Source organism: Adiantum capillus-veneris, chromosome 17 (genome assembly GCF_014529385.1).
Source record: "Adiantum capillus-veneris isolate H3 chromosome 17, ASM1452938v2, whole genome shotgun sequence".
NCBI lineage: Eukaryota > Viridiplantae > Streptophyta > Polypodiopsida > Polypodiales > Pteridaceae > Adiantum > Adiantum capillus-veneris.
The window spans coordinates 69,422,738-69,446,472 of record NC_140947.1 but is presented as its reverse complement, the minus strand read 5'-3'; the positions used below and the strand labels follow the sequence as shown (position 1 = coordinate 69,446,472).

The following is a 23,735-nucleotide window of genomic DNA, read 5'->3' as shown; positions in this document are numbered from 1 at the left end:
TGTGATACAGCATTCATGCACCACCTCGGTGTGTGTTACTTCCACCGTAGAGAATCGTGAGGAAGACTCAAGAGGCAGTAGTTGCACCGTGTGCACTGCTTTCTCCTTGCCATGAGCAACATATTTCCCCTTGGGACAATCCTTTTTGCCATGGCCGCTTCCCAAGCATTGAAAACATAACTTCTCTTTTTTAGCTTTATCAAAGTCCTTAGGAGAGAGAGGACCACAGGATCCCTTGGGTTTTTCAGCTGCTGCACAATTGGCTACTCTAAATTTTCTTTTATTGTGCCCATATTGTGTGCGTGTATTACCATGTGTATTAGCAGGCACGTGATTATTATGTGATTTCTTTTCATCTAGATCATCATGAATGTATGCTTTCACTATGGCCTCCTCAAGTGTTTTAGGGTCCTGAATCTTGACGTGCTTCTTAAGCTCGAGCATCAAACCGCGGATAAACCCTCACACTTGTTGAAAGGTGTCTAGGCATTCCAACTTGAGGATAACATCTCGATAGGGAGAGATATATTCAAGTAATGAAGGGTGTTGGCGCATGGAACACGTGTCCCAAGCCGTCCAATTGTGATCTGCCTCATTTTTAGGAAAAAATTCTTTTCTAAACATAGCCTCAAAGGCTGCCCAACTCTGTGGTATGATATTCTTCTCCTTGAGAGACATCCACCATTTGTAGGCCTTGCCTTCTAGAGTCACACTTGTTTTCAGTGCTCTGACTGCATCCGAAGTACGTAGTAAGGCATGAATTCCATCCCACTTGCTGAGAAAGATATTCACTGCATCCTTATTGCGACCTCGGTCCTCTCCCTTAAAAGTTGGTGGTTTGGTGTTTTTCAACAACTCGTCCACCTCCTTTGCAGTGAGAGTATCCAAAGAATCCGGAGATGGACCTTGTCCATGATCAAAAGGGCCTTGTCCCTGAGTGGCAGTGTGCTTATGCATGTGTGTGTCAACAGGGCCCTTGGCCTGCTGCTGCATAAATTGTATCACTAACGTAGATAATTTAGTGACATTTTTATTTAAAGATGCAAAATTTTCTTCCATTACTGATATGTGTGTCTGAAGTGCACGAAATTCCTGAATATTGAGCAATTCATAAGTGTCATCACCTCTCGTAACGTCGCGGGCACCCTCTGTGAGAGCATCCGGCCGCGAGCCATCATGGGCAGGATCAGGCGTATGATGCTTGAAATCAAAGGTCATATTGATATCTAAATCCATGGCAACACCGTGCAGTGTAAGAAAGAGAAAGAAGAATACCTTGATTCGAAAAACAATCCCGTAGTCATAGTTTTCACTGCAACCGGTAATTAGCCGTGCTAATTACGTTGGTCGTCAAAGCATTAATCAACCTGTAAATCTGTCCATTCAGTTACACCGCTTAAACGCGTTGCCGTTGATGCTAGCTTCCAAAGGAAACAAGTAATGTTGGATACTTGTTTGAAAACTCACCAGCCGTCATAGATTAAGCTTGATGCAATATTGCAATTTCTTTCAGTAATTGTCGACTGCTGCGTGCGGAAAAATACTTGGCCCTTTGCTGATGATGGTCGAGTATGCTTGCCGATGATGGCCGAGTACACCTTCACAGGCTGTGACCCCTGTGGGTACTCGCCGTAAGCTTTTCATTTGGTATGCCCTAAGGCTATGGGCGGCCTAATCTAGGAAGGCCGAATTCTTGCAAGGGTTGGCTATGGCGGGCAGTAGACGCCGATGGCGAGCAAGAGGGAGAGAGAGAGATGCCAAGTGCCCTATTTCTTAGCTTGGTCGGCCCTGTGACGGGTTCAGCCCGGCTCGTCCGCGCGCAACTGTTGAGCCCAAGAGCTCGCGATTTGGCCGTCCTCGCTTCTGCTCACCTTCTTCAATAAGGTCGGATCTCGCGATGCTAGAGACCTCGACGCCCCCTGCTCAGCTGTTGGAATCAGGGTTGCAGAGAAACGCACACAGCTTGGAGAAGACGAAGGAAGCTCAAGGCACACGATAGAGAGTGTGTTACTTAGTGTGCAATGGAAAGATAGATAGCCCTAGAGTGATGGGCGTATATACAATGCTCGGGGGAAAAAACCTCCTAAAGAGGGAAAAAATGCCCTGGTGGTCCTAGTGTGTTCACACACATCACTACCACATTATATATGGTAACAAATCCCCCCTGGAGTGATGCGGTGAACGAGAGCTAGCACATGAGTAAAGGGAAGTGCCATGCCCTGAGGACATGATCAGTCCACAAAGGGGCGTATATACAATGCTCGGGGGAAAAACCCTCCTAAAGAGGGAAAAATGCCCCGGCGGTCCTAGTGTGTTCACACACATCACTACCACATTGTATATGGTAACAAATCCCCCCTGGAGTGATGTGGTGAACGAGAGCTAGCACATGAGTAAAGGAAAGTGCCATGCCCTAAGGACATGATCAGTCCACAAAGGGGAGTAAGCCCGAAGCTTTGTGGAAAGCTTCAAGCTTCTCACGAGACAATGCCTTTGTGAAAAGATCTGTAAGGTTGTCTTGTGTTGGCACATAAGCCAAGCTGATCTCTCTTGATGAGAGCCTCTCCCTGACATAGTGGTAATGCACCTCAATGTGCTTTGTGCGAGCATGAAAAACTGGGTTCCTCGCAACTGCCAATGTGCTCTGACTGTCAGTGTAGATAGTGTTGGCAGTGTCCTGTCCAACACCCAAATCATCCATAAGGCGTCTGAGCCATACACACTCAACCGTAGTTGTGAAGACTGCCCTGTACTCAGCCTCACAACTCGAAGTAGCCACAATAGGTTGCTTCTTGCTCAACCATGATATACATGAACTGCCAAGCATGAAACAAAAAACACTTGTGGACGCTCGCGTGTCAAAACAACCAGCCCAATCTGAGTCCGAAAAAGCATGTAAGTCTGGCGGCAATGATCCCCCCTTGGGATAAAACAAGCCAAGATGTAAAGTGCCACTAAGGTAGCGGAAAATCCTCTTGACAGCCTGCGAATGCTTAGACACTGGGCTATGCATAAATCTGCTAAACTGTGAGACTGCAAACTGAATATCCGGCCTCGTGTTGCATACATAAATGAGACAGCCAACAGCAGTTTGATAAAGAGTGACATCAGCAGGATCGCCAGCATCATGTATACTCAACTTCAAACCTGTTTTCATGGGAGTGGCAATAGGTTTGCAATCCTCAAGTCCAAACTTACATAGCAATGTCTCTATGTAACTTTTTTGACATGTGAGCTTACATTACTGTCTCTAGTACATGATAGCAAGGGCTGAACAGAATCTTCCACAAACACTACATCCCATGAAACCAGAATACGTTTTGTTTGCGAATGATACAACCTGTAACCTTTGCTTTGAGCACTATAACCAACAAAAATACATTTGACAGCCTTATCATCCAATTTTTTGCGATGTGTTTGTGGCACCAAAGCATATGCCAAACAGCCAAAAACACGCATGTGCTCAATAGAAGGCTTTCTATCATGCCATGCTTCATATGGAGTAGTAGATTGCAAAGCTTTCATAGGACACCTGTTTAGTACATAAGTGGCACACATGATAGCCTCAAGCCAAAAGGAATGCGGCAAAGCTTGACTTTTGACCATACATCGTGCCATTTCTATAAGTGACTTGTTTTTCCTCTCAGTAACACCATTTTGATGAGGTGTATAAAGCACTATACATTGGTGTTTTATCCCACGACTAGCCAGAAATGCATTAATTTCATGAGATATACTCCCGCCCTCGATCGGAACGGACATAAAAACTTCAGACTTCGCTTTAAGCGGAAATACCCATTCATGCCTGGAGTAATCATCAATGAAAGTCACGAATTGCCCAAGGATGGAGTTTGCATGGGTCCACAAACATCACTATGCACAAGCTGCAACTTGCATGTGGCCCGAACTGAACCATCCTTTGGAAACTTAGAGTGCTGCATCTTACCCAAAATACATCCTTCACAACATGTTTCATAGGTGCTTCAAGAGGCGGCAAAGAAGCAACCATATCAGATTTCTGCAAACGCAGCAAACTGGCAAAATTCAGATGACCAAAACATGCATGCCAAAGTTTTGCATCTGAAATAGCCCTTGAATCTGCAACAGCATTTGCAAAATTTTGTCCACACTTTTCATACAAAGTGAGCTTATACAGCCCACGACACAAAAGGCCAGATGCAACAATTTCATCACCAAAACTGAGATCATGAACTGTACATCTGTCATCCACAAATTTGACTACAAGTCCGCTAGAGCAGCTGGCGACTAAGCCCGGGAGGACGCAACCTGCTCTAATACCAATTGTTGGAATTAGGGTTGCAGAGAAACGCACACAGCTTGGAGAAGACGAAGGAAGCTCAAGGCACACAATAGAGAGTGTGTTACTTAGTGTGCAATGGAAAGATAGATAGCCCTAGAGTAATGGGCGTATATACAATGCTCGAGGGAAAAAACCATGTATATGGTAACATAAGCGACCATGCCCGCTTGTCGGATTTTTGTGGCTTGCATGACATGCAAAGAGTACAACTCTCCACGCCTGTGTGTCCCAAAAAAGGGTGGCTCTTGATACCAATGTAAAGTCTGGGGTGACTAGACCTTAGGATCCTCCTCCCGACCTCCCATTATAAAGGCAGGCTCCTAGCCTCTTGCCCTAGACGGATCCCCTGTCCACACTGCCTAGCCTGGCCCCTGGTCCACTCTGTGACTCCATGGGCTTGCCCTTGTCCTGACACAAAAGAGCCATGGCATCACAGTAGCACAGTCAAATGACAACTAGTTCCGGACCTTTTACAACGAGGCCTAACAAAAACCAAACTCAAAAGCTGCCCGAACATGGGAGGCAAGCCAAAACCAAAAAGAACCACTGAACCAGGAGTAACATACACAACCTTACGAAAAACATATAACCATAGCGATTCATCTTGGCTGCCATTGAAAATCCAGCACTTGCCCACGAAACATAACACCTTCAAAGGAGAGCCACCACAATCGAAGCATAAGATCGCAAGAAGGGCGGAGCTATGACGTCTCCATCGCCGACCCGTGCAGGCCACCACAAAAAGGAAAAGCCCCGAACAAACACTAACATGCAGACATGCACCAAGTGATCCTAACACCATCACACTGTCAAGACACATCATCGAGCATTGCCACCAAGAGACAGTTGACTGCCACTCGCCCATCTCCTGACGTCCAACACAGGCGAATCACTAACCAACACCAGATGCCAAACATCCCCCCGGAGAAGGGACGAAAGGGCATCTTCTCTCGGGAAGCAAAAATAAAGGGGGGACATGGAGCCAGCAGAGAACCGAAGGCGAAGTTGCATGACCCTCCCTCCGAAGAAAACCCAACCCCTCAGGCAAAATCCCTTTCCCCTCGGCACTACAAACCCAGCATGAGGCGCCCAACTACCGCCCTACAACAGACCGCCAAGAGCCCTCCACTCACGCGGATCTCACAGGCCGCAGAAGAGGAGCGAGCCCCTGCTGCCCTGCCTCTATGTACAACTACTATTAGTATCATATAGCTATACAAAGAAGAAGTCAAGTCAAGAAGCTCCAAAGATGCTTTAGGGTAAAACACCCAATAAAAAATTGGGTCCCTATAGAGGGACCCAGTGACCCCCAATTTAAGTTAATAAAAGCGCCAGCAGTGAGGCAGCAACGCTTCAGTGCCTGTGTGGTTAGCGCAAGCCTAAGAAAATCCTGACCGTTTGATTGCGGGTTCTATCCTTGCTGGCGCGCTGGCTTTTTACCCCTTAGGGGAAGTCCTTATTCATCCCCAATTTTGTTACACTATAAATCTGTCGTGGTGTCGTTCGTCGTCTCTGTATCGTTGCTCGAGTTGTGGCTTTTACGAGTGGTAGTGGATGCCCTCACCTATGTGATGCGTGCCTCAGAGCTCAAAACAATGCAGAATTCAGGTCGAAAATTGTGTTTGCTTAGGTGGCTCTAACCTGGCCCCTTTACCCTAGTGTCTTTGGAGTTTAAGTTTCCAACTAACCTTGACAACTAGCAACCTATGCTTAGGGCACGGGCTAACTTACATTTGGCTCAAACAGATGGCAATATTCCCTTAAGTCTAAGGCCGGGTTCACAAAGCGCGGCGAAAATTGCTGCCTACACGAGTTTCGACAATCAAAAGTCGTCGGCTCAGCAGGGCCAATTCGCAAGGCACGGTGATAACGAAAGCTGAACCTGCCAACGCATGGAACAAATGGGGCGATTTTCTTCCGACCTCCCCCCCCTCCTCGCTAGTTGCGGCTTTCGCCCTCCACGTAAGCTTCAACGCATGCCAACTTGCAACGATCAGCCCGTCAACATTCCAAAAAGACACGATATGCCTTGGAAAGAGAGCGAATTCATATTTTGGTTGTATCTCATGAGATTCTTTTAATACGTCTTCAATGTAGCTTCTCTATATGTGTTTCATTTTCTAAAGGTTTTTATGTTAATCTAATTTATCTTCCGCCACCTTGCGTGAATGCATGGGGCGGCGGAAGATATGTTGCCTTGTGAACTGATGGACGACGAAAGAGTTGGAAATGAAGCTCTTCCACTTGGAAAAGAGCCTTTTTATTTGCTATTTTCGTCGTCCTCTTGTGAACCCAACCTAAATCGAATCCAATTTCCTAATGTCTTTTCCCCGTTACTCTATCGTCAAATGTCATGGATAAAAATCCATCTAATGATGTGATTGAGACCAGGCTAAAGAAATCGGGCTCGCCTTATATAAAAGAATGTTTACAAATTGAAAATATTGTTCAAACTTCAATTACTCCAATCAATGCTTGTTTTAGAAAGTCTTCTTTCTACCCACATTGTTCTTGCCCTTACGTAAGTCAACTGGCTTTAAAAAAACCACTAAGCGAAGAGGATAAGCCATGATAGTGCAAGGACCCTATGGCTTCAAAGTAAATATATTCACTACTTACATAGTGAACAATCTAAAGAGAAAGAAACTCCAGAGGGAATTAAGCAAAGAAAAACACAAATGTAGTATGTGTGATCAATGTTTTATAATCTGGTAGTGGAGGAATCTCTCAAAGATGCTTGAACTTCTCTCTTTGTATGTGTTTATGTATCTTCGGCTCTTTGCGTCCATGTCTCTCTCTCTCTCTCTCTCTCTCTCTCTCTCTCTTCGTACGTCCTTCCAAAAGCAGAACCCTCTCTCCTCCTCTCTACAATGTTCTGAACACAGTGGAGAACCGACTCTTTGTTGCTCATGCGAGGAGTTTCCGACTGGAGGCCTTCTTATCATCCCTAGATTGTTTGAATTGAAGCCTTTTAGGTAGTCTGTTGTCTGCAGAGTTATTTATTGGGGGCCGAAGTACTTGCAGAAGTTTTTCAGGCAGGGTTGCGAGGGCAGCATGGCAATAGGAGAGAATCGAAGCAATGGAGCAGTGCAGTAAGTAAGGGAGGAGGAGGGGACTCGAAGACACGGGTGGGGACTTGCGAAAGCAAGAGGAGCAAGGGAACAAGGAGGCCTCGTATTGACCGACCTCGCTCACTTTGCAAGTTTTCATGGCATGAGAAGCTCTGTGCGCCAATAGTTGAAGGGGAGCACGAGAGGTACAAGAAGGCGGTGAAGGGGAGGAGGTGTAGAGGGAGGTCGTAGCAGCAAAGGCGTGAATGCACAATAGAGGTGCTTGGAGGGAGTTTTGTTGGGGTGGGGTCCAAGAATAAAGTAGAGGATCTCAGAAAGAAATTGGCTTTCTTTTTTAGTAAGTTAGGATGTGTGTGAGAAGTACTTGACCATCTCTCTTTATATAAACACAAAAAGTATTTGTACTTTCCATTGCCGTGGATCTTTTTATTTCCTAAACTCACCCTTCAATTCTTTTGACGTTTTGAAAAACTTTTTGATTTTCCAAGATTGGGAAACTAATAGTATTCTTAATATATTAAAATTAAAAGGTGTTTCCAATCAGTATATGTGTGAGAAGTACCTTGACCATCTCTCTTTATGTTAACACAAAAGTATTTTTACTTTCCACTGCACTGGATCTTTTTATTTCCTAAACTCACCCTTCACGTTTTGAAAAACTTTTTGATTTTCTAAGATTGGAAGACTAATAGTATTCCCAATATATTAAAAATTATAAGGTGTTTCTAATGGCTTCAAAAAAATTAAAAGGTATTCTTAATTTAAAAGATTCTCTTAACAACAACAAAAACGATGTGGAAATCTATAGCAAGTAGCAATAGGAAATAATGAAGCATATAGATTTGCAATGGTATCAACTGAGAAAGACACATACAACATTGCGAGAGCGCGAGAGAGAGAGAGAGAGAGAGAGAGAGAGAGAGAGGAGACACTTTAAAGAGAAAAAAACGTTAAAGAAAAAATAAACGAGAAAAGAAACACAAATATACTGATGTGAAGTTAACTATCTCTTTATATGGACACAAAAGGTCTTTTGACATTCCACCTTAATCGATCTTTTGACTTTCCACCTTCATATATCTTTTAAATTTGCACGTGCTTAATATGTTTTGAGAGACTTTTTATTTTTTTAAGATTTGGGAGACCTAATAGTTGGATTCTTCTTGAAATCCTTCCAAGGGACATTGTCTTGTTGATGCCTTTAGCCACTCTCTCTTTACAGGTCCACATAGCAAAAACACCCAACATGTCTCATTCACTTGAGAACAAGGTAAGAGAAATATGATCCAGCTCTAGTTGAAACAACATACCGTGCAAAGAACACATTGACTCTGCCCTTGCCTAGAAATGATGGTGAATCTATCTACAAATTCTTTATGAATGGCTTAAATTTACATGTGAGCATTCTGAAGACTCCCACTTATACACAAGGATGAAAACGAGCATTTGGCATATTCTATAGTGAAAAACAAGCCATGGATTCAACACAAATGAGTTGGGAGGGAAAACAAAGCATATGAGCTCAAAAGATACACTTTGCTAGTAGGTGGCAAGCACAAATTTTGTTCTCAAGGGAGACAATTGGTGTAATGTGTAAGTAGTAAGCGTCTTGTTCGAGAGAGACATCGAAGACGGAAGAACGCAAGTCAATACGAAACATATAATTTGAAGTGGATCCACTAACACCTTTACTAAGTTAACAAATTAATTGATTCCTTAATGCCCTTTTCTTCTAGTGCCAAAGGACCCCTTCTGCAAGAGCATAAGCTTGATTTGCATGTGGAAACCATGGCCTTGGAAGCATGATGTCGATACACCTAGGGCCTCGGCACTAACTTGCCAAACAGGTTTTGAGGATTGCTAATTCGAAGCTTATTGAAACATTGCTTACAATCCCCCTCTTACATGAGTAATAGGTTCCTTAACGTTTCTGAAGTTCTACAGATAAGAAGGTAAAGGAGACTATCCTTAAGATTCCAATGGGCAATGCCCATGATTCGGAAGGATTAATACACAAGAACTTTTGGACAAATTCTCACAATAATTCCCACATTGTGACTTACCTCACCATCATGAGCTTCTGGGAGAGAGGCACCGCATACCTAGCTAGGTACGATTGGGGCCAGGGGACCGCCGGCCCCCACCAGGCCGACGGTCCCCTGGCCCCAATCGTACCTAGCTAGGTATGCGGTGCCTCTCGAACAAAAGCTCATGATGTTATTCATTGTATGAAAAACACTGAAAAAGACTCCGTTTTCCTACATGAGAAATTTTCTGAAACTTCTTGTGATAGTTCCTAGATGATTGGATTAGATCATGAAGGTTAAAAAATCTTTTGAATAGAGAGCAATACTCTGTATGAGCCTATTGAATAGGCTTCACTCTAAAGGCTAACAAAGAGCATTTTAAAAAGAAGCTGCGTCTTTCAACCCTTTCATTTAACTCAAAGAGCATTGACTAAAAACCTGCAAAAATGCCTTCCAAGATAGTATACATTCAAGTGATAAAAGTACAGGGTCTAGGAATCTCCAACCCATTTATGAGTATATTCCATGGAGACCCAAGTGCATTAAGGAGTACACAAAAGCCCACTTTAAAAGGATAGCTGTCCTCAACAAGCAGAGGCATGCGCAGCAAAGAAAACTTCAATGTCTGGTGGGGTGAAGAAACTGAGATGCTGAGTGGGAGGTAAGCGGGGCACCGACCTGCGTTTCCGAGGAGCCGCTGGTGGGCAGGACACTCTCTTCCGCTTCGTCATCGGTGGCGGAGTCATGTAGCCCATGCCATTGCAGTGAGCCATCGACCACATTTGGGCCACACCTGTACAGAATTGCCCATCCTCATATTGTTCAGGATCGTCCGACTCTGAGCTATCCGAATTGGTACTGACTCCGGATGATGATGATGTTGAGATCCAATCGCGCTCTGCGTGCGATGTTGGTGAAGCGACGGAGGTGGCGGCGGAACATGCGCAACCCTTGTCCTTCGCAAAACTTCTTTCATGGTAGTTGCCCTCCCGCTGCTTCTCTGCTGGTTCTACTGCATGAGTCTCCATTCGAAACCCTAATTCCTCTTTGCTGTGTGAAGAATATGCGCATGCGTGTGTGTGTGTGTGTGTGTGAGAGAGAGAGAGAGAGAGAGAGAGAGAGAGAGAGCTCTGCAATCTAGATGCAGATTTAGCTTGTACGAGAAGACTGCCTCTTATGTATCGCTATCCAGAAACTAGAGAAACCTGCAGAGAGAGAGAGAGAGAGAGAGAGAGAGAGAGAGATGTAGGGACTCGGGGGGAGAGAGGTAGGGTCCCTCCCTGGTGCGCTGCCATAGAGAGCGCGTCACAAACGCAGGTGTAAAGAACGCTGGTAGATCCACGTGGTGGGTCAAAGCGGCGTCCCACTTGGCCACCCACTTTCTTGTGGCTAGCTTTGAAGCTTCCCCCTTTTGCCGCCATTTCTCAGCTCACGACAAACTCCCCAATGCTTGCGAGCCCTGATGTTTTACAACAAGGTGAGAAGAATCTCATGGCACTTGTGCACGTGGGAAGGAAACGAAAGCTTTATCATTGTACAAACTTGTTCAAGGGAAATTTCAAGAACCAAGTTGAACTCTAGTCTTGTCAACATGCTCAAGTGTGTGCGCATGTGGTTGTGTGTGCGCGCGCGCGCACGAGAGAGAGAGAGAGAGAGAGAGAGAGAGAGACCTAGTAGTAGATAAGGTCGTCAATAAGACATGCCATGTCGCACATATATGGTCGGATGTGAGTTGAGCTTGCATAAAATCATTTATTGTAAATCAACACCTGCACATGTTAAGTTCTTTTTATTGCAACAACTAAAATTTATAACAGACATCAAATGTGCAAAGAGGAGCAAACCACATCGGCTTGCCCAATCCTCCTCAAGGTAGAAAGAGGATACCAACATCAACTCCAAACAAGTTATCAACAGGTCTACAAAAAAAAAAAGCATGAAGAAACATCAGCCAATTGCTGAGTAAGAGCTTCGCTTAAATACCTCCTTTTTTACCATCAATCAAACCTCTTTGCTCAAAGATATCAATAAACTGAAACCAAAAAACATTTGCAACAACTTTGACAAGCAACTGGCAAAAAATAAGCACATTCCAGCGTAACCAAACTGCTTTGAACGCAACAAATCTAAAAGCTTAATGGGTAATGATATTTGACGTAAATGTTGTAAAGAACCAACAGTTAATACAACAATTTGTGATAGGCGTACCTGAAAACGAGCAAGTCAATCCAAAAGGTAGCTAAAGCTAGACATACAAAAAAGTGAGTAGCGGATCTACCATCGTTGCCTTACATCTGATACAAATGCGAGACACAATATTCCTATGCAAAAGCTGCAAACCATAAGTAAGGGGCTCAATCATACATTTTCAAACAAAGATGTTTATGAGTCAGATGCAGGCCTTTAAAATAGATCGATTACACAACAACAACCCAAGTAGATTGTGACCAATATACATTCCAAATGTTATTCAACCACTCAACTGAATGAATCGAAAAACACATAGGTTTTCTATGACATATGTCGAGCAAATGGAGTTTGAATTGGCGAGAACCAATCAATATGGAAATGAGATACATCCAAAACAGTGAAATGTAGCATTTAAACACTACTACTATTGATTGCATATAATACACCATAAATCAATAACTACTATAAAAATGCATCTAAAATATCTACTAACGATTGAAGGCTAACGTCCAAAACAAAAACAAGCCCCTTTGCACGCGATAAAGAGGAAGAGAGGGGGAGAGAGAGAGAGAGGCTGCCGAAGGCAACCGACCGTGCTAGAGTATATACAAATTTTCGAAGTCAAGATGTAGGACCAATAATGATTAACAAAAACCAAAGAAAAACTTATCCATTTATAAGGCTAAAGAGGATGTCTTTCATTGGGAGTTGGCTTGACTAACCGTCTTCTTTTGAATAGAGTGAACTTGCACAATGTGCACACTTGATAGGGTAACTGACTATCGGCGGTGAATTATAAGTCTAGCCATCATTTTGGATTTCTCTATAGTTTATAGTAATAGCCAATTTATGGGAATGATACAATGAAGCAAAGTCGCGCTTGAATCAAGGGGAGTAATTTGCAATGACCCAATTTACGACCTAAACACCAAAAGATTTTTAAATCTGACCCACAAGTTTGAAAATGCTCATTGAGAAAGGATCAAAAGGCAAAATCCCACCTTGGAATAGTGTTAAAAATATTATAAAATGTAGCTCAAACTATCTCTTCAAAAATCCATAAAATGAAATTACAAAAGGTTGCCAGAATGATTTTTCCTAAACATTGTTTCCATGATTGGGAATAAAATTAGCGTTTGCATGAGGGATGTGAACCAAAAGACCGGGAAAGATCTCAACCAATGAGACGTAGAGGATGGTTTTCAAAAAAGATAAAATGAGCACCATGAGAGGAGTCATTGCCGGCATGTTGCATCCACTGGTTGATAGGGTACTACTACCATGCGAAGGTGGAGGGACTTGCGGCAAATAACGGCCTTTAGATTTTTTGTTGTTTGCCACAATTTTCGTGCTCCTATTTGCCTAGTTCAATGTTGTAGTGATGCCCATGTTCATGGGGGTGATGCTCTCGTGGGTATTGCCAGACAGAAATGTCGCGTGTACTGGTCACTCTCGAGTAGTGACCTATGGGTTGCAAGCCCTTGGTAAATTATGTTTCAAGTGTGTGCATCAGAGGAGGTGTTGACAAGCAGAAGAATAATGAAACTGGCCTTGGTATTGCACAAGGATCTTTTGAGAAGTTGCCATGTAGTAATCTCCATAAAATTCAGTGTGTTTGCTAGATATAGCAAACAGATTGTAAATAGCCAAACACATTGAGCATTATGCAGATGCTGCTAGATGAAACTAGCAAAACCTTTTTTCCTATACACTTGCTACAAATTAACTCAAAGTTGTTAAACGACTCTAAGAAATTTCTATTTCAATGTAAATTACCATATACCAATTTAAGCTTCATATACTACTACATAGTAACTACTTTCCCCTTCGTTCATGTGATATAAATAAACGGCTTCATGCATAATGCAGTATCTAGTGGAATCAAGGTTCTCTCTCTCTCTCTCTCTCTCTCTCTCTCTCTCTCTCTCTCTCACACACACACACACACACACACACACAACAATGGATGTACAGTGATATATCTCTTGTTCGTTTATCATTCAATGAACCAATTGAAGTTCATTTATGAGAGCACAACACATTCTTGACAAACCCTTATCACCCTAATTTTTTTTGCTCATTCTGTGGCAAAGGTCGTTTTGTGTTAATCCTCTGGCTTTATGGTGAGCTGGTTGTAGCCCGAAAAGCCATCAAGAAAGTTGTAAGCTTCCTTGACCTTGACTCTCTCAATCACTTGATTTGTGATGGCTAAGGGATGGTTGTCTCTGATTGTGGCAGTGTTTACCTCTTTTAGATTTATGCACACTTATAATTTACCATTCGTTTTGGGCACTACGACCACTATGACAATGGGTGACACCCACTCTGTGTGCTCTATCTTATAGATAAACTCCACTTCCTTAAGTTTGTCTATCTCCCCTTTGATTTTTTTTCAAATATTTTATTATATGTGTATAGAGACATTGTATGTGTGGCTTAGCATCGCTCTTAAGGGGTATCTTACGTTGACATATGTTCGGATCCACTCCCTTAAGATCCTTATACGACCAAGAAAACACATCTCTATATTGCTTGAGAGGAGCTATCAAAAGCTTCTCTTCCTCTTTTGTGAGATTCGTGGCTATGTCCCTGGGGATTCACTATTAGTAATGGGGGGATGTCACTTGCGTGCTGCAAAAGTAGAGAAACCCCTCTATGTACGATATCTTACATGCTAACCTACCCCCCTACATACGGACGAGATACGGATGTTCTCGCAATGACCCATCCCCCCTCATACGGATTTCGTACAGAATGTAATGACCCGCTATTTTATGTATGCTAGTAACATAACAATTTTAGAAGCACATGCTTTTGCAAAAATACATGTTGAAGTGCAAATGAACAGAAGTGTAGATTGTAGTGTGTTTTCATTTGCAATAGATGTTAAGAGAACAAACCATGAAAAGCAACAAATATTATAAATACTAAATTAAAATAAACCAATCGATTCAATGTAATTTGTCAAAAGACGGACATCATTTCCCTTGTAAACTGATACAAATCTCAGTCTCAAAACAAATGATACTAGTCACCTACTCAGTAAGTAGGCTTCCCACATGGCAATCTGAGGCACACATATGAAATGGGTTGTTCTCTAAATAACAAATAATGGTATGCTCATAAACAACCATGGAAAACTTCACTTATTGAATCAAAACACATTACAAAAGGTATTAACTTATAATTTTTTCTCTAAACATATCTCTTTCTTATTAACATATCTCTCTCTCTCTCTCTCTCTCTCTCTCTCTCTCTCTCTCTCTCACACACACACACACACACACATATTCTATTCATTCTAACTTTTGCAAACAATGTGTAATAGAGTATTAGAACTATAAAATAAAGGCAAACTTAAAAGTCTCTTGGTTTTTAGGTCAAAATTTGAAGCTTTTGCTAATAGCATTTCCGGTTCACTTTAAGGCAAGCTTGCAATCAAGCTGGCTTCCAAATAACTTTTGTTTTTCAAAGGAACCAGAGTCTAGAGACCAATAGCAAGAAAAGAGCACAACAAAAGCGACTTTATATGAAAAGAACCACTAACCAATGAATCGCAAAACTAATGATTGGGTAGAAGATCGTGCCAAGCTCTCTTAGGCTCATCATTTTCCTCCTCATCATCAGAGCCATCATCAGAGGAACGGGACTATCAAATACAAGTAGCACTAATGTGACCAATACAAACATATAACCAAGCCTCTTTCTTTGTGATAGCAACATTTTAGCAACACACCTTCATTTAAGACTCGTTCCAAGAAAAAACGATTTCATATGAAGCTATAGTAACAAACTTTAATCTCCATACTTCTACACAATATGAAGTATAACTAGATATGTTGTAACAACCAAGTTGCAATCGTAACAATCCAAGTTGCTTCCAACCGCAAGGACATGCACCAAACAAGTACCATTCCTTTTAGAAGAAAGTAATGCATTGCAAACAAAAACAAGCGCAGGCATACTTTTTTCAACATCAAAATCACAATTAGAGAGAGAGAGAGAGAGAGATCTCGGAAAGGCTCCCCATACTGATCAAATACAAGTGACCAAGGGTGGTATCGCATAGATTTGGCATGCCCTTGATGGATAGACCTTAGGTGAGCATACATCTTGAGCATCTCCTCCTAGCAAGAGAATTGATCTAGATCTCAGATGAGAAACTCTGTGACTACATGACCACAAAGCCTATGTAAGGTTGTCCGGAGGAGGGAATTGCATCATAGAGAGTTCGCCCAAGATTGCCCCTGCTACCCAACAAAAATGATAGGCAGATCTAGAAAATGCCACAAGGCTCATAAAAAATGCTAATTGCTTGCCAAGTGTGCTAATCAGTAAATTGCCCTACCCAGACTTTGACAAATAAAAAAAACAAGTATCTAAACGCCAAAATAAATAGTGGGATCACTTTGGGTAGTTCACTTGAGATGCCAAAACTCTAACACCCTCTTTGCAGCTCATAGTGGACATAAGAGACCAAGTCAATGAAGAAGCTATGCCCTTGAAAATAGTGCCAAGATTACAAGTATTTTTATGAACTAATGGAAAAAAGGGCAGTCCCAATTTTCTATTTTGAGAGTGTATCGATTCTGACACCATAATCCTCTACTGTAGAGGTGATGAGTGAAGGCACCGTCTCCGATGGACCCCCCCAAATCTCTCTCTCTCTCTCTCTCTCTCTCTCTCTCTCTCTCTCTCTCTCTCTCTCTCTCTCTCTCGCGCGCGCGCACGCGCCTTGTCTCATTGTGTGTCAAGTTGTAGAGCACATTGGCTCTCATAGGAGAATTAGACGCGTGCCATTTATGTGCCGCCGGGGGTTGGGGGGGCTCGAATCCCTCTCCCTTTGTCTATAGTGTAGAGAGAGATAACATTTACTTAGCTTTTCTACATTGGGAAGCTTTCTCGACCGTTGTTTACCATGGTGCGACATAACAACAATATGGCGATCAACCCCATGATATTTTACATCGGGTAGCTGATAAAGTTCTAGTTGTCCTTAAGAATGACAACACCAAGGATCTTGTAACATTTAATGGCCTAATAACTTATGTGTAGCGGAAATTAGCATGAACATAGTGGGCATTTCATTAGAATAGATTCCTAATGAGAATTACAAGAGTGCTTGGGTGGAGAGAGCAACAAAAAGCATAACACCTAGTTAGATAGCATCAACAATACTTTCAAAAGAGAGAGAAATTAAGCTATTGACAACAGTTGAGGACCGGATTTGCATGGAGCCGGTCCCCCCTCCAAAAGGCTTTGTATTATGGTTTCTCCCATCAAGAGAGACATTGTACAATACAATTCTTTGTGTTCCTTCAAGACTAGCTAGTGCAATGAAGATGGAAGCTTCATGCACTAAGCAAAACACTTAATCAAACACAACTTGAATTATCCTCGTTCTCAGACCCAAGACCTCACACACCTTCGAAGATGGTGAGAGCTAGCAAGGTATGAGAGTAGATTGAGAGGAAGAAGGAGTATCTTACGAGAAAGATGTACATCTCCTCACATAATCACTCATATTAGCATAGCTTAGCTTAGTAATTAGCTTGGTAGAGAAGATGAGCATGCATTGAAGCTTGGCTCTTGGTTGGATTTGCATCCACATGCCAAGAGAGTGTTGATGTAGGCTTCTATCTCACAAGCTTGGAGTAGGTGATGAGCTCTCCATTAAAGCTTGGGAGGAGATAGAGTATTCTTTCTTCACACATGGTCAAGTGTGAGTGTGTGTGTGTCAATGCCAAGCAAAAATCAGCCCCTCTCTCTCTCTTGGGCGAGCCCTTCCTGCTAAATTGGTCTGGCTTTTGCCTCATTGGACCTCCCCAAGTCAAGCCAATGGGTGTTAAGCAGCATAAGTGATAGCCTTCTGGCATGTGTCCCCCTTTCCCCTTTTGTGAGAGCTTTAGGTAATTAAATAATTAAACTAAACTCTCATTGGACCCCTTTGCCTCCTGGCCAATAGGAATTAGGCAAGCCATTGGGCTCCTGAATGCTCATTGGACCCCTTGGGAGACTGCCCAATAGTCTTCTAGGAGACTTAATTCTCATTGGTTTCTTTTATTAAATGTTTTTAAATTAATTAAACTAGATTTACTCTAGCTTAATTCTCATTGGTCCACTTCAAGGGTCTTCCAATAGGAATTGGGCACACCTTGTGGGCATCTGGCCTAGGGAGCTGACATGTGTCCCTAATTCCCTTTGTGTAAAGGGAGCCTGTGTGTGTGTGTGTGTGTGTGTGTGTGTGTGTGTGTGTGTGTGTGTGTGGATTTCTCTCTCATCCCCTACTAAATGGGCTCGCCCCCTCCTTTGTAGGCTTTGAAGAAGACTTTTGTACACACACTAAGCATCCAATTTTCCCTAGGATTGGCCTTTGGACACAACCTTTGAATTTTGGAACCATAGCATTTTGGAAGTCTTAATGGGCTGAACCTTAGGGTCTTTTTAGCCCATTGTTGCACATGGCTCTTTTGCAGATGGCCCCCCCTTTGGATCCCTATTTTCCCTCCTTTGGATCCTTATTGTGGCCGGTCTACTAACTTAACCAATATTCTAGCTTTTTCTCCCCTGGCCTTCCCCACATTAAATGATCAGTTTAATATGAGAAAATCATTTAGGAGAATTAGATATTGATTATTATGACATTACCTCTCTCTTGAAATCATAGTCGTCCTCGACTATGGTGTAGAGAAGATAAAGCATGTTCATGAGTCCTTTTCTTAGCGGGTAGAGGATCCCTATGTTACCCTACGACATCATTCCACAATGGATGACTAGTCCATTTGGCGCTTGAGAGCCTGAGGCTGCCGCAAGCATGTCTGCACATTAGTCCTATCAGTCTTCCATAGTAGAGTGACAAGCTCTACTTGGTGTTTGGGAGACGTCGTCTCCGCAAACTTGATCTAAGCATGCATACTACTTTATTTTTGTGCACAAATAAAGAAAAAGAGAGTCTTATAAGACAAAAATTTTGTTCATTTTTAACATTTTGTACATTTGCTTACTCTTGGGAAGCATTGTAAGCATTGACAAGGTTTAGGTTATCCTTTAATTGTATGCCTTGCATCCATCTAGCATCTTCAAAAGGATAATTCTTAAACTTAATAAAATATCGTCGGATAGTCTTACTGCCTCTTAGTACCTTGTCTTCATGTCGGAGAATGGACTCGGGCTGCAGCACCTCTTCTTGGTCCTCGATCTCCGGTGGGTCTTCAATAGTTGGTTCTTGAGGTGGCTCTCCTTTGTAAGGCTTTAATAGGCTCACATGAAAAGCATTGTGTATGAGCCAATGATTGGGCAACTTGAGTTGATACTCCATCTCATTGATTGGCCTAAGAATCTGAAAGGGACCATAGTACCTTTTTGCTAGTTTAGCATAGTACTTTTGGTGACCCGTAGGATTCTTGCCCGTCGTGTGCCTTAATCGAGCCTTGGGAAACTTTAACAAGACCCAATCGTTTTCTTTAAAGGCTTGGGCTCTTCTGTGCTTGTCAGCAGCAGCCTTTTGCCTTTGCTGTGAGATAGAGATAGCATCCTTAATCTTTTGGAAAGATTCTTGTAGGTCTCGGCTATACTCATCTGCAGCGAAGATCTTCCCATGTACCTTAAGTAGCAAGGGACTTTTTGATCTTCCCTCAATTACCTCGAAAGGTGCTTTTCCCGTGGAAGTATGTACAGTGTTATTGTAAGCATACTCCACTAAGGGTAAGTACTTCTCCCATTGGGATCTTTGATCTACTTCCGTTACATAGGCTTTTAGTAGATCGAGAATGGTTAGGTTAGCTATTTCACTTTGGCCATCAGTTTGTGGATGATAGGCCGAAGAGAAGTTTAGCCTTGTTCCTAAATTCTCAAAGAGACCCTTCCAGAAATTACTGGTCATTCTAGGATCTCTATCCGACACTATTGACATGGGCAAGCCATGGTACTTGAAAATTTGTGAAATAAAGAGGGTTGCCATTTGATGGGCTTTGATAGTCTTTTTGACAGGTATAAAATGAGCTTGTTTACTAAACCTGTCTACTATCGTCCATATTCCCGTATTCCCATGGATAGACTTAGGCAATCCAAAGATAAAATCCATGGATATGCTCTCCCATGGTGAATTAGGGATTGGCAAGGGTTGAAGCAATCCAAGTTGCTTCCCTCTATCAAATTTTGTCTTTTGGCATACCACACATTTGGAAACATACTCTTGTATGTTCACTTTCATGGTAGGCCAATAGAAATATGTTTCAATTCCCTTTAAGGTAGACTGAATCCCTCTATGCCCCGCATAAGGTGGAGCATGAGATTCATACATTACTTTCTCACGTAGTGAGTTAGTAACGCATAGTCTATTGCCATAGAGAAGATAACCATCTTGTAAAGTAAATGGTTCTTCTTTCTTCCCTAATGCAAGGGCTGAAATCACATCTCTAAAATCGGGATCAATAGCATACTCATCTATCATTGAAGATAGATCATTGTGAGTTGCTATGGAAACTGCATTCACTCTCGGCCGTCTTGAGAGTGCATCAGCTACTTGATTATGCTTGCCAGCAATGTGAGCAATATGAAAATGAAATTGCGAAAGGAAATTTTCCCACCTCATTTGTTTGTCGGAGAGCTTGGTCTGCATCATGAAGTACTTAAGACTTTGGTGATCCGTTCGCAGAATGAAAGGAGTCCCCAATAAATAGTGCTTCCATGAGTCTAAGGCATGTAGAACTGCAAGGAGTTCCTTTTCGTATATGCCTAGAGCTTGCTCAACAGGGTCGAGCCTTCGGCTCTCATAGCCTATGGCGTGCCCTTCTTGGAGCAAAACAGCTCCAAGGCAATCACTGCAAGCATCACATTGGACCTCAAATGGTTTTGAGAGATTCAGTAGTGTAAGCATAGGTTGAGAGATAAGCTTTTCTTTAAGCTTTTCGAAAGCATTGTTCTCCTTGGCAGACCATGTGTACCTAACGTTTTTCTTTGTTAGGTCATGTAATGGTCGTGCTATTAGTGACAACTTTTCTATGAAGAATCTATAGTATGCACACATGCCAATAAAGCGTCTTAGCTCATGAAGATTCCTTGGTTTAGGCCATCCTTTTATTACCTCTAACTTTGATGGATCCATTTGGATGCCATCTTGAGAGATAATGTGACCTAAATACTGAATCTCTTGTAAGAAAAATTCACTTCTATTTTGATTAACATAAAGTTTATTCTCTCTTTAAACATGAAATATTCCCTGGAGGTGTTGCTTGTGTTCGTCTAATGAATTAGAGTAGATGATGATATCATCAAAGAACACTCCAGTAAAGGTTTAGTGAGGCCTGAATAGCTTCTCCATCAAGCGGTTGAATGTGGCTGGTGCATTGGTCAAGCCAAAAGGCATGACAATGTATTCGTAAAGACCAAACGTAGTGTGAAATGCGGTCTTTACAATGTCTTGATCAACTATCCTTATTTGATGATAGCCACTTTTTAGGTCAATCCTAGTGAAGTAGGTCGACCCTTGTAGCTTATCAAATAGGTCTTCTACCCGTGGAACGGGAAACCTATTCTTGATAGTGATCCTATTTAGTGCTCTATAGTCGACACACATACGATATGTGCCATCTTTCTTTTGCACTAATAGCACAGGTGAGCAAAATGGAGATGAGCTTGGCCTAACCATACCCTTCTCAACTAACTCATGCACTTGCCGCATAATCTCCTCTTGTTGAGCTTGAGAAACTCTATAAGGAGGTTTATTAGGCGGTGAACTTCCTGGAAGAAGTTCAATTGCATGGTCATCATTACCTCGTTTAGGAGGTAGCTCACAAGGGATGTCGTCAATAAAAACATCTTGAAACCCCTTGAGAAAATTGGATAACTCTAATTCCTTTTGGTTGCTTTTATTTTCTTTTGCTAAAGCATTAGGTTCATTTTGAGAGTCTTTAACAAAAATCATGTACACGGAAATAGAGCTCTTTATTGACTTGTTGAAAGCTGGTGTATGTGCAATGGGGATGGTGTTACCCATTTCCTTAGCATCTATATACATGTCTTTTTCCCTGAACTTAAAGGAGATTCTCCTTTCAGGAAATTTAACATCGGCAGCCAAGCGGTCAAACCATGGTGCCCCTAGGATTACATCCTCATGCTTGAGAGGAGAGATAAAAAGGTCCTCTTTGTCCACATAGCCTTGGACATGAAGCCTCAATTTCCCGATTAAGGGAGTGACTGAAGCTTCTTGCCCCTTGAAGGCACTGTCTGTGGGTAGGACATCTCCCATCTCGTAGGATTGTATTCCTAGCTTGGTGGCCAACTCCATAGATATAAAATTGTGAGTAGAACCAGGGTCAAAGAGAATAAAAGCATCATGTTCTCTTACCTTTCCCCAAGCATGGCATAGAGGAGATCCTTTGTGGTGAGTTTGGTGAGTCTCCTCCTCTTGGATTTCAACCAAGGAAGCTCTAGGAGGATCTTGACGGTTGTTCTTTTGGGGACAAGCGCGGTACGCATGCCCTTGTTCGCCGCACTTGAAACACCGGTTATCCTTACGATAACGCTCAAGCTCTTCAGGAGAGAGTTTATTCTTACCTTTGTAAACTCCCTTCTCTTTAGCTTTGTTGGAGTTGCCCTTAGGAGACTTTTGGACATTGTCCTTCCCCTTAGGCTCATTGGAACCCTTGTTTTCCGGGGGCTTATTATTTCTTTTTGCCCCCGTTTGGAAATTGATTCGAGAGGCGACCATAGTGTGGTGTATTACCGCCGATATGGTACGTGGTCTTTGGGAGTTGACATACTCCGCCATTCTTCGGTTAAGCCCACACAAAATTGTTGCTTTTGCTCTCCAAAATCCAACTTTTTGAAGACAGTGGCTTTGAGTTGCAGGTCCCAAAACTTGTCTACATCTTTGTGGAGAGATTCATTGGGAGAGAGCTTTAAGCTTCGCCATTCGGTGAGTACTTTGTCTTTGGCATCGGTGGCCAAAAATTGCTTCATAATGGAAGCTCTTAAAGCCTTCCATGTCGGTGGAGCTTCACCGTTGGCTCGTAGGCTAGACCACCATTGTCTGGCAGACTTTTGAAAGTGCATAGCTACATGGCGTAGCTTAGAGGACTCCGTGAAGCCCTCATCTCCAAACGCCGCATCGAATTGCTGGATAAAGGCCAAGACTTTGTCCGTAGCACGAAAAGTACCATCATAGGTAAGGAAAGAGATGCTCTTCCCTCCCTCTTTGAATTTCTTCAACTTGGACGACCTCTTCCATGCGGCATAGGATTTCCTATGGCCTCTTCTTTTTGATGTTTCAAAGGTTGCACCATCACTTTCTTCAGAGGGTGAAGATCTTGAAGAAGGTGGAGAAGAGGGTGACCTCTTTCTCGCCTTTTTCTTGTCTTGATCTTTGTCATCTTCACCATAGCTTTCATAAGAGGAAGAGGATGAAGAAGATGGAGAAGAGGGTGTCCTCTTTCTCGCCTTTTTCTTCTCTTGCTTTTTATCATCCCTCTTTGAATTGTGGTGGGGAGAAGAATATGATGGTCTTCTCCGCTTTGGTGGTGATGGAGAGCGTTTAGCCCGCCGTCTTCGTGGAGCCATCTCCGCCGAGGTGGCGGGAGACTCGCTTCTTTCTCGTTCCTTCGGTGGAGGCTCTTGAGTTCTCCTTTGGGAAGGAGATACATCATCAAGAAGTAAATTCTTGAGCCCTTCATATGGATTCTCTTCTTCTTCCCGAATCGGAGAGAGACCTCTTTTGGTAGTCTCACAAGGAGGCTTCCTAGGTGTTCTCTCGTCATGGTGATGAGCTTGGAGAATCCCGTGAGAGCGAAGCTGCCGTTGCACTTCACTTTGGAGAGATGGATTGCCCATGGCTTGTTGAAGCCTAGAAACAAGATAGTTAACAAGCATTGAAGAATCATTAGTAGCTTGCTCATGAGCAAAATCAAAGTTATCAACATTAATTTCACTCTCTTTACTATTGTCAGCCATTCTAACAACTTTTAGGTGTAAACTTTTTAGGTGTACTTTGGCACTTCAAGCCCTAGTTGCTACTCCTCTTTACCCCTTTAGAAAAAGCACTCAAGCTACTATACCCGCGGCTCGAATACCATTAATTGCAAGGAATAGAAGACAGGGTCTTTCGACACCAAAACAGCACCGGCTCCT

General features: G+C 42.7%; 1 protein-coding gene across 1 annotated transcript; it reads right to left on the bottom strand.

Annotated features, from left to right (window-relative positions):
* Window positions 1–9,866: 9,866 nt before the first annotated feature.
* On the bottom strand, window positions 9,867–10,690 carry LOC147437446 (uncharacterized). Its single transcript, XM_086485946.1, has one exon. It carries the CDS (start codon window positions 10,445–10,447, stop codon window positions 10,004–10,006), a length of 444 nt encoding a protein of 147 aa, XP_086342072.1. The 5' UTR covers window positions 10,448–10,690; the 3' UTR covers window positions 9,867–10,003.
* Between the last annotated feature and the right edge of the window lie 13,045 nt (window positions 10,691–23,735).

Excerpts from the sequence above, each read along its gene's own strand:
- LOC147437446 (XM_086485946.1), bottom strand. The coding sequence starts at position 10,447 with ATGGAGACTCATGCAGTAGAACCAGCAGAGAAGCAGCGGGAGGGCAAC.